Source organism: Penaeus monodon, chromosome 18 (assembly GCF_015228065.2).
Source record: "Penaeus monodon isolate SGIC_2016 chromosome 18, NSTDA_Pmon_1, whole genome shotgun sequence".
Classification (NCBI taxonomy): domain Eukaryota; kingdom Metazoa; phylum Arthropoda; class Malacostraca; order Decapoda; family Penaeidae; genus Penaeus; species Penaeus monodon.
This window is the reverse complement of record NC_051403.1, coordinates 46,533,046-46,544,953: the sequence shown is the minus strand read 5'-3', so window position 1 is coordinate 46,544,953 and position 11,908 is coordinate 46,533,046. Positions and strand designations below refer to the sequence as shown.

The 11,908-nt window shown below is 33.5% G+C and overlaps 1 protein-coding gene across 1 annotated transcript in view; it reads left to right on the top strand.

Annotated features, from left to right (window-relative positions):
- LOC119584536 overlaps positions 1-2,032 on the top strand; it is a 3,065-nt gene extending 1,033 nt beyond the window's left edge. Inside the window, exons 2-5 of the mRNA XM_037933213.1 lie at positions 1-185; positions 546-711; positions 926-1,093; positions 1,293-2,032. The exon at positions 1-185 is cut by the window's left edge and continues 89 nt beyond it. Coding sequence (XP_037789141.1) covers positions 1-185; positions 546-711; positions 926-1,093; positions 1,293-1,409 — 636 coding nt within the window. The 3' untranslated portion in view covers positions 1,410-2,032. The remainder of the gene's footprint in view (positions 186-545; positions 712-925; positions 1,094-1,292) is intronic.
- The last annotated feature ends 9,876 nt before the right edge of the window (positions 2,033-11,908 follow it).

Here is an 11,908-nt window from a genome sequence, read left to right as displayed (position 1 = left end):
GGGGCTCATGACATGGCGCGTGGCTGGTTTCCTCTAAGCTTAAGAGGTGGTGGATTCGGGCCGCAGCCGCCACCAACGCAGGAAAATGTTAGACAGGAGGCGCAAGAGCTGCTCCTAAACTTTACATCAGACGCACTTCAACGTAACCATCTGCCTGTGCCAGAAAATGACATAATCAGAAAAGGGTAAAAAAAATATATATTTATTAAACCTTTCTTAAGCATAAACCGTTATTATTTTCTCAGCTTTGCTTTCTGGTACATTTTCTTTGTTTTTAATGGCCCATGGTGAACCTAATCGTCTGATCTGTTTGATGTGTATGCAGTTTGATTTTAATCAGAAACAGATCATATGGTGTCTCTTTATTATTCATTTATTTAATGTTTTAGAAATGTAAATTTATGGATATAACCTGAGATTAGGTGATTGTGATTGTAAATTTGAAACATTTTGCATATGTGTGCTGTATATTTCTGAATATTGTTTATTTCCTTTTATGGGACAGAAATTAGCATAGTATTTGATGATTGTTTTATCTTTTACAGTTTTAGCAATCCTGCCTGGCTCAGGGCTGGACAGGAGTTAAGAATGCTGGCAGATGCTTTTGCCGACACAGAGGAGCGGAAGCGAGTGCGCCACATGGCAGAGAGGGTCAACATGGCGTCTATCAACATGGACAACTTTTTCCATCTTTGTGGGGAACTTTTTCACGTAAGTCAAGGACACTTCCCTGAAATGTTTCTTCTTCTTTGTCTTCTATGAAATATAAGAGGTAATTTTTATCTTTTATGTTTATGTGAAAAGACTGCAAATCTTCATTGAAAATGTATTCCAGCTACACTAGTTTTTATTTTAACACCTGAGAACTTGTAGCCCAAATACACACACATTAAAAAGGAAGATTTATTTATTTATCTGCAAACAGGGTGGAATCACAAGGGAACGCATTGTGGCCCTGTTCACCTTTGTAGGGGATGTTGCTGTGCACCAAGTGAGACACCGCGGAGAGCAGTTCCTCAGTGTGCTGCTCAAGTGGTCGTTTAGGTACTTGGTTGACCACATTTGCAAGTGGGTCCAGGAGGCTGGTGGCTGGGTGAGTAGGCTTAATGGCTTTGAGTATCTGTGTTGTTTATTGTTTTAAATTTAAGAGATGGTGATATTGCCTTGTTTAGTAGTTGTTTAGATTTGTATCTGAACTGAAAGGACTTTATTTTTGTGAGATTGCTAATAATCAGTAATCTGTCTTTGAAGTTAAAGAGTGTATTAGATTTTTGTTGTTATTTTGATTTCAGGGAGTGGTGCTGAACCAAAGTATGAATTTTCTCTACAAAAGTGTTGTGTTCATGTGCTGCCTTGTTGGAACGGTCGCCGGTGGAGTCTACATATGGAAATCCCTCAAGGAAATGTAACAGTGACTGCAAGATAGGTTTTATCATTCATCACTGTTGAGAGATGTCCACACATATTTTTTTCTCTTTCAGTATCTTGTGATGTTCTGCATAAGGTGTTTTTAAAAAGAGTTGTCCGCAATCATGCAGATGTTCTGCTGTTCACTCTTTCCTTGGCTTATGATTATGCCTGTACATAGGCTTAGTCTAAAGTGTTAGCATCAGTTGTTGGAAATAGTTGAATAGACAAGTGTTTCTTGTGATTTTTAAGGACTGAATGAAGAAGAGCATGTGATTAGGTATTACTGTTATGTGATATTATTTCTTATGGCTAGAAAATGATCCCATAGTTGCAGAGTGAAAACTTGCAATAATAAAAGGGAAAAGATAGGAAAATTAAATTATTAGAAAAAGTGAGATGCACACTTTAACTTTTATAATTGAAGAGTTTAAAATGTTTCTGTAAATAATTGAGAGTTCTCTCTCTAGACAAAGGACAGGTGTGACATAAGGTTAAATTTTACATATTTTTTTTTTATCATCACCATTGGTGAAAAAATGTCTGATATTTAACAAGGGTACTAGTACATTCAGTGTCATAATGTCATTATTATTGTTATTTTATTATTATTAATGTTATTATTATTATTATTATTATTATTATTATTATTATTATTATTATTATCATTATCATTATTATCATTATTATTATTATTATTATTATTATTTGTACCATTATTATTATTTCTAATTATTTATATTAATGGATAGTATTTTATTTTTATTATTACTATCATTGGATAAATAATAATTATTATAATTATAACAATGATGATTGTAATAGTAATAATAATGATAATATAGTTATTATTATCATCATTTTTATATTTTGTATCATTATCATTATTATTTTTATGATTTACATATTTATTTTCATTATTGTTATAATTTTTATCATTATCATTATCATTATCATCCTCCTTATTTTTATATTATAATTATATTATATGCCTTTCTTGCATTATATTAATCTCACTAAGTGCTTTAGTATTTCATTGAAAGTGTGTCACTTTGAATTGGTTTAGAAACGAAGTCACAATCAAAATTTTCTACCCCGTAAATTCAGACTAGTGATACCCCTAAGGATCTGAATTGACCTGCATTGTAGATCTCACCACACCATGACCCTTGATTGCAAGACGGAAGTAGGCTGTGCAGGTTTTGGTGAAAATGAGTTCGTTTTTTTTTCCTGGAAAACAAAACGGATTTCTTCTTCTTCCTTGCCGTCTCCTCTTCCTTCTTTGCTGGCTCCCTTTCCTTTTCTGTTCTTGGTCTTGTTCTTATCTTCCTCCTTTTCTTTCTTGTTCTCATTCTTGTCTTCTTCCTAATCTTCCTTTTCTTCTTCTTCTTCTTCAACCTCCACCTCCACCACCTCCACCTCCACCTCCACCTCCACCTCCACCTCCACCTCCACCTCCACCTCCACCTCCACCTCCACCTCCACCTCCTCCTCCTCCTCCTCCTCCTCCTCCTCCTCCTCTCCTCTTCCTCTTCCTCTTCCTCTTCCTCTTCCTCTTCCTCTTCCTCTTCCTCTTCCTCCTCTTCCTCTTCCTCTTCCTCCTCTTCCTCCTTTTTTAGCAGTTTTGACAGCATCATAATAATGAGTGTTTGTTGTCATAGGATCAGCTACATTGTAATGTGTGGAACTGTAATATTACTTTTTTTGTCCAATATTTTTTATATATATATTATGGGTATTGTTATTTCATGACATTGTTATAAAATGTGTAGCAAAATTGTTATTTTCAAATAAATGGATAATTTGTATGTGCAATAAAGAAATGATTTGGTAAAGACAACAGTATTTTATTGATTATCTGTTTCTTAAAAGAAAATTTTTAAGATATGCAAATCTTTTCAAGGTGCCAAATCACAATATTTTCTGTTATATATATGTGCATTACATTAAGTGACCCAAAGGGAAAAAATCTGTGCAATATTATAATTTATTGTAATTAATTTCCACTTTTTGTACTTTTTATTCAAACTACTTAAAAAGTTTGCATCTTAATTTACCCCATTGCCACCAGGGATGGCATGTATGGATGTGCTGTGTCCATTGAGATTTTAGTTTATTGATTCTGTTTTGATGGCTACACAGTCACTAGTCCTGCTTATCTCACCTGTTTTCTTTCCTTCATGTTTGGAAATATAATATGACAAAGGTTATTGTTATTATTAATATTTCCAAGCACTAATAGTCATAATGTTAATAATAATAATAACAATAACAGCATGAATATTAAAAGCATTAACAATAACAGCAAAAATATTAAAAGCATTGGAAAAATCAAGGAATGTTGATATTAAGTGAGGTCAGGAAGGCTTTTTAACCCTGTCCCAACGGGTAGTATTCATAGTGGCCCGGGCCTCCCTGCCGGGGGCTTATATCGTCGCCCTAGCATGTGCGCCCACTCATGCCAAATACCAGCATCCCATGCCGTTTCTTCGCATTACTACGAGGATATGTTGTATTTTCAGTTTTCATTATTTTCTAAAGTCTCTACTTGCCATATTTCCTGATAAATCGAGACTGAAGGGTATTTTTGTTATATAGACTTCATAGTTGATCATTGTTCAGTCTAAAGTCTGAATAAAATAAACAGTGTGTGGCATCATGGATTTATTTATTTATTTATTTATTTTTTATCTTTTATTTTTGGCATAGTAAAAATGAGAAAGTGTTAAAAATGACTTAATCACACTTTCAGTGGCAGAAAAATAATATTTTGCCATGATTGTAAAAAAAAAAAAAAAAACATGGCACGTCCATACATACACCATGGCATGTACATACATGCCCCCGGCAGATAGTCCCGCCATGCCATGGCATGTGCGTACATGCCACCCGTCGGCAAAGGGTTAATTGACATCTTGTCAACTGAGCACTTGTGGAGCGATCTGTGCGTAAACAAAATTTACAAAACAGAAGTACAATGGTAAGTCTGTGTACCTGGTGGCAATGGGTTAAGTCTGTTATATTAATTTTCATTGTGCAAATATAACAAGAATGGTTTATTAAACACTCATGTATTTTTTTTTTTTTTACTTCAGATCAGATTTATAAGAATTTAATTTTTTTATTTATATAATCTTTGTACAAATGACTTCAAAAGTTGTTTGTTATTCCAACAGAACAGAGCCAATAATTACCACTTGAAAGAAGAGTCCGAAGGTGCTCAGCATGTATATCAAACAGAGAGAATGATCTTAGAAATCCCATGAAAGTGGGGACTTAGGTGTTGTGTTTATATTGATATGCAAATTCAAGCACCATTTTTGTAACTTTCAATACCCACCACACAGTTGTACCCTGTTTGTTTATATATTTTTATTATATTTATTCTGTTTTAATAAGAGTAGTATTTTTATACCAGTTCTGAGAAAAGGATAAATCACATATACTGTTAGCCCTCTGCACTGGGGCATATCTGTGAAGATGTGGTTGATAAATCCCTTTTTAACCAATCTTGTGTACTCTGCAAAAACCTGGCCCCCAGTACCCTACCGCTCCTCTGGCAAGCTCTCTATGTTATCATCTACTCAAGAATCATCAAATCCTACCCTCTGTAGTTTGGCATACTTTTAGTTTCACTATACCTGCAAAATGTTAAAATATCCAGGTGTAACCACACAGACCACACACAGACATGTCCTGGCCTCAGAAAGGGAATAAGTTGCATGAAGCCCGGCATTTAAGGGTTTATTATAAAAGAGTTCCAATGTTGTATAAGAAGATTTTGCTTTAAATGTCTTGATTAAGCCATCATGGTCTTCATTGTAAATAGCATAATTATCAAAGCATTGTTTTTATTTTACAATACTAAGTGGTAGGTAGAACAGTTCTGCTTTTTTCCCAAATGTTTTATTTAAGTTGTACAATTTTTCTTCATCAAAATTTATATTTGGCATATTAGGTTGATCAGTCAGCAGTGGTTAAACACTGGCAGTACAAAAAAAAAAAAAAAAAAAAAAAATATATATATATATATAAAAGAAATCATTGAGCATTTATAAACTTATGGTTTCCATGATGTGAAAGTGTTTGTTCAGATGCAACCTAGTTATTGAAAATGCAGGGACGTTAACATTTGTCGCAATGGAATGAGATTAGTATAGTATTTTATTATGGTTAAGGTAAAGATGACCACCACAACTTGCAGGTTTCATCTGAAAAGTGACAGCATTATCAGATGCTTTGTTTCAAATACTGGAAGTTTAATCCAAACAAAACTAGTAGCAAGGACTGCGTGCAATATATATTTTTCATTCTGTACTTTTTATTTATTTTCTAATTCTTATTTTGCAAATATTTTTTTTTTTTTTTTTTTTTTTGTATTTTTTTTTTCTTCCCCAGATTCCATTTCTTTTACTTCAGCATTACAGAATTGGGCTCACTGATGAACTGAAAAAAATGCACTGTAAAGCACAATACATTACTTAACTACCCACATGGTACGAGTTCAAAAAGCAAAAAACAGATAGAGAAACAATTTTAAAAATTTGATTTTATGAATGGGTATACTAAGTTGGCTAGTGGTAGCATGGTTTTATCATTAGAGACATTTTAGCATGTCTTTGCTCAGAGCATGTCTTTGCTTTTCAAAATGTCGGACAAATGTGCCTTATGTAGCACAAACATTAAACTCAAGTATTAAATACTTGATACAGAGCTTTGTACTTTTTATTTTGTAAACAATATTAATTTAATGAATAATGTAATTTTTGCTAACGAAGGAAGAATAGCTGAATTAAAAGTACCAATATGGTAAGCTGAAAACAGTTATATCAACCATAAGAATGGAAGCAACCAATTTTAGATTTCATTTTGTTTATTTAATGTCGGTTGACATTGGTGAAAGAGAGTAAATTTCATTGCGTCCAGCAAAAGTTGTAATCAATACATCCTATGTAATCATTGGAATGTTATAACAAATGTTTAGGGACTGATCTGAGAGGACAACCTTGTAAAAATGGGAAAAGATGAGTAAGCTTATATGGTGACTGAATTAATGTATAATATTGATGCCACTGTATATTAACTTTTTTATGTTTAATTAGGAAATGTAAAGTTTCTCAATTTGCTTATTGCATTGTTTGTATATTATCCTTTCCATTTTCAAATAAAAGATTCAGTCACATTTGAACTGTTTGTTTGCATAAGTGAACCTATATTAGTATATGGCTTTGTGCAACTTACCCTCTCCCTCTGCTGGGGTATAGTGGCTGTGGGCATGTGGGCATCCGACACATAAGTGCAGCTGTGAGCACTGGAATTTCACTGCTATGGTTCAACTAGAAGTGTGCTGAACTAAAGGTGGTGGTGTGTGAGCTCTCAGGCAGCTGGCAGCATGAAAGAGCTGACACAGGCAGAATGGGGGGGGGGGGCAGAAAGGCTTGTGGGGTGTATAGAGGATGAACTTAGCTCTGCATATCTTGATTACAAGTTCATTGTTCATAGGTGTGTCTTGGTGCTAGGCAGTTAATTTTGTTTGAGTGATAAAGATACATTTAATTGTGAAATGTGATACAAAAGTTTTGACGAATACAGAAGACCACAAAAGGAATGGTAAAATTTTGATGTAAGTGAAGAAAAAAAAACGTTATCCTTAAATGAAAAATAAAAATAAAATCCAGCATCAAATACACAACATTAAAGAAGGGGACACCAGACACCCACTTTTTTTTTTTACTATGCTCGAAAGATGACCATACATTATACATGAAGTATTGTGTAATATATTAATGAAAAATCTGATTAGCAAAAAGCAGTGTTACCTGAGACAGCAATAAGTACTCACCCCAGTGGTGCCAAGTACATTGCACTGTTTACAGCAATTTTATCAATTTTGTTTGAACAGCTGGCTTCACTAGTACTTGTCACCAAGGAAACTAGGCCTGCCTGACCTTACCTGTTTACCCCATTCCTTTATTTATTTCTGGGAACTGAGGTTTCATTTCTATTAGTATTGTTATTGCTATTAGCGCTATTAGTAGTATCAGTATAATAAATATCAATACCAAGAGTAAAAAAAAAAAAAAATTCCTTTCTGAAAATTCATGGAACAGGGTAAGCAGGAAACTTCAGGTATGCCAACTCAGACTCATTGGTGGTTAAGCATGTGGGGCATCTATATATTAACAAGATTAATAATTAAAACCACAGTTGACAGGTTATGTATACATGCCCTTCTGGAGTGAGTTAAAGCTATTGTGCATTATATTTATCATCTTGGAAATAAATTTCTGAGACATGTTCTTTCTTCATGTCACTTAAAAAGTACAGGCCATACAGCACTATGAGCCAAGTTCCCTTAATGATGTATATCATGTTCCTATTTCAAACTGCCTTACAAACAGTTCTCTCAAATTTTAAGAAAGCAGGTAAAACAGTAAGAATATATATGCAAATTCAGCAGCAACTATCATCTGGACTTGGTACACTATTCTAAATAAGGAAACTGATTGATTTTTAGTTATAACACTGCCAAGTATTGAAAAAAAATATAAACATTTAAATTTGCTAACTAGAAAAAAAAAAAAAAAAAAAATCAAGGTAAAAATAAAAACAAAACTGAGTATTCTCCTTTATTTCCCTCATGAGTTTGTAGTATTATGTAACCTTTCAATTGGCTGGACATATTACAAGGTCAGGGGATAACTGGGCATCAAATTGGTCTACATTCATCAAACCATTATCATATAATACAGATGATCCTAGACAGAACCACACTAATATCTCGAAGGAACAGGGTCAAGTTTTCTTCATATAAGTGTTTTATGCTATGTTGTACTCTAAACCTATATGATGGACAGCATTTCTTGACTTGCATTCTCTAGTTTTTGCATTTTATTGTAAGACATAAAATTACCCACAAATATAAATCCTGATTATATAATAAGCTTGAAACTGATATGCACTAAAGAGAGAGAGAAAAAAATTGATATAATAAAAAAATAACAGTGCAATTTATTCATTCTATAGTCCTCACCATTGCACTCAGTACCTCAGTAATCTTTGTTATCCCTCTTGTATACACAATGGTTTAAATAAAGTTCTCTGTTATTCTGCTTAACATTTCTTGGAACCCAATTTGCTGTAGCGTGATAACTGGCACACAGCAGCCTTTTACGTGAAAAAACTGCTAATCTATTACTCGACTCAGAGGAGCAAAACTTTTAAAATTCAGTTAAAATATGACATGGTTTGGAGGCAAAACTTAATTAGTGGGGCAGCAATAACAGCATTGCAGAATATGCATCAGGACTTCACATGCAACACCTGGAATTTATGTTGCAATCACAAGAGGGTTAATAATCATTCTTATATTGCCAAAAGCTCAATATCCTTAGCTCTGTCCATACAAGATAATTAACAAGACATACAAACAGGAGACTGATTGTGCAACTCAACTTTAACATGAAATGCCCTGAAATGCTAAAAAAAATTTAATCAAGAAGTCGCATTTCAGACACAAGTGCAACTTATTAAAAAATAATAACAGTAAAAATTATAATAACAATAATCGTAAAAAAATTAAGATGAAAAACACAGAATACAGTCTTACTATTAATATGAAGATAAATAGAGTTTGGCAGGATGCATTTCTTGTTCAGAAAGCAAAGTGTGTCAGGACTGGACTACATAAGGTAACCAGACGGTGCATCTAAATATATATAAAATTCATACCATTGACTCCATTTAAGCTGAGATTATTCATTAAGATATTGTACGTCTCATATTACTGAAATCGCGAAATTGGATATAATTATAATAAGAAATAGATTGAAATTATTAAGTCTCAAAGTCTACTATATATGTGAAATTCCTAAGATTCACTACAGATTGTTAAAGATGATGAATATTGAATAGTTTAATATAATTTTCTTGGCAAATTTAATCATACTTGTTTGCATATACTAGAATAAATACTGGGTTCTAGTAAAGCCACTATAGTTTCCTTGTTCCTAATTATCATCAGTTTCAAAGCAGCCTTACATTAATTGCTGCGTCTATCTAAAGGTTATTTACATAATAACTGAATTTTACTTCCATTTCCATTTCTTCATAGAGATATAAGTGTATGAAAATGTGTGAATGGGTGTGGTGTGTGTGTGTGTGTGTGTGTGTGTGTGTGTGTGTGTGTGTGTGTGTGTGTGTGTGTGTGTGTGTGTGTGTGTGTGTGTGTGTGTGTGTGTGTGTGTGTGTGTGTGTGTGTGTGTGTGTGTGTGTGTGTGTGTGTGTGTGTGTGTGTGTGTGTGTGTGTGTGTGTGTGTGTGTGTGTGTGTGTGTGTGTGTGTGTGTGTGTGTGTGTGTGTGTGTGTGTGTGTGTGTTGTGTGAATGTATGAGTGCATGTTGGGGGGGGGGGGGGTACATGCATGTGTGGGAGTATTCATTTGTGGGGGTGCTTCATGTGTATACAAGGATGTAAAATTGTATAAAAGTGCATGCCTGTGTATACATGTGTGTGTAAATACGAGCATGCTAGGGTATCCACAGTGTGTGTGTGTGTTTTTGTGTGTCTGTATGTGTGCATATAAAATAATACCTTTCAGCTTTTCACAACTGTAACTACCATATTCTTTTGAAAATACAATCTCATATTTCTTCTCTAATATCTGGCTCCCGTGTACTGTACATTTCTAAGTGCTATAGTGAAATGCATCCAAATAATCTTAATAATATTATCATTTAAATGTTATATGTTTAAATACAAACTAAGCACCCATAATGATCACTTTTTTTTCTCTCAAGTCATCTATAATTCGGAATTTTCCATATCTTTTTTGTATGATATCTGAGAAAAATACTTTATCCTTATAATTCATAAACATAGTAGCTGTTTATACAAAGGTACAAATCACAGTTCCCTGACTAGCGAGTACTTAGGATGAGAGAGAATGAGTAAGCACAGTTTAAACACAAAAAAATTCTCTTTCATTCACATGTTTTTAAGTTTATACCATGTAGCTCGAATATTCACACGGCATCTTAAATGCCAACAATCAATGGTATTTCAGATTTGATAAAGAGGTGCCTGGAATCAAGATAACCTAAAACACACTAATTAGATTGTTTGTGTTGGCCAGCTCTTACAATGCTGGACCAATCACACTTCTGCATAAAATTGGAATCAGGTATTTTTAATCTAACTTGATTAACCATGACATCACTTCTCTGACTTTTAATATGTATATATATATATATATATATATATATATATATATATATATATATATATATATATATATATATATATATATATATGACACAGACAAAAACCTGATGCACTCAATGCATCCTAGACATTTCACACAGTAAATTGTAATGAAAGAATAACATGATCATTACAAAACCACACAATATTAAGTACCAAAACCTACAGTTCAAAAAAAGAAAGGAGGAAAAAAAAGTGCATCCAATTCATTTATATGCTCTGTCCATAGAATAAAAAGATCTTATTCCATAAATCCCTATACCTGATTTTTAACACAAATTTAAGGATGGATTCAACCAAGATATAAATGTAAGTACTTATCACTTTATCTGTTTTTTTCTTGATTACAAGAAATTGCCTCATTACCTTGCCAAACTATCTTGCTTGAGACGTATATGTCATGCCATCACTCTCAGTCCAATCACCATGCAGACTTTGTACTGTGGTGGCTAGATAATCTTACAAGAATCAGGCCAAAGAATAGGACTAGGGCCACATATTATCTGTTTACATCAAACTCACAAATCAGGATTTTATCAGTGCATATATGGCATGAAGACAAGGGTACTGGTTACCCACGTTCACTTGTGTTCAATAGGCTTTTTGGTGTTTTAGCTAGGTTGGAGATACTACGTTAAATAACTTTGCATTGACAGCCTCCTACCATTCAGTACCAATTATTTTTCTAATTTCATCCTGTTCATAACACAGTATAATATACTAGGAATAACGTTTCATATCTTTATCAATGTCCTTTTATTAATATGGTTTGTCTAAGTTCACATTTATCATTTTTATAAGTCAGTGAAAATCTGAAGCCAACTGACTTAGACCAGTAAAGGACAGTAAAATAAAAAGAATATATTTCAGTAAATTCTACTACGAAAATTCATTTGAGCTGCAAGTCCCCCTAAGACCCTGTATACCAAGCTGCTTCAGTTATGTAATTTTCCTTTCAAGGATATAAAACCATCCTCACTTACTCTGACTCAGACATTTATAAAATAAACTTATTTGCATAGCACAATTTCAAAACTGGACAGCTTGCAACTTCTGTACCAACAATAAGTAACATCACAGGTACCAACACAGAGCACAAATAAATCAATGAGGCTTATACTATATTTAAAAGTTTCTCACCAGACTACCAAGGTTCTCTAAGAAACCTGGGTATGATTCATGTGCAATGACAATGTTACTATACTGTGCATATACACTTTGGCACATATTTCCTTCACAAA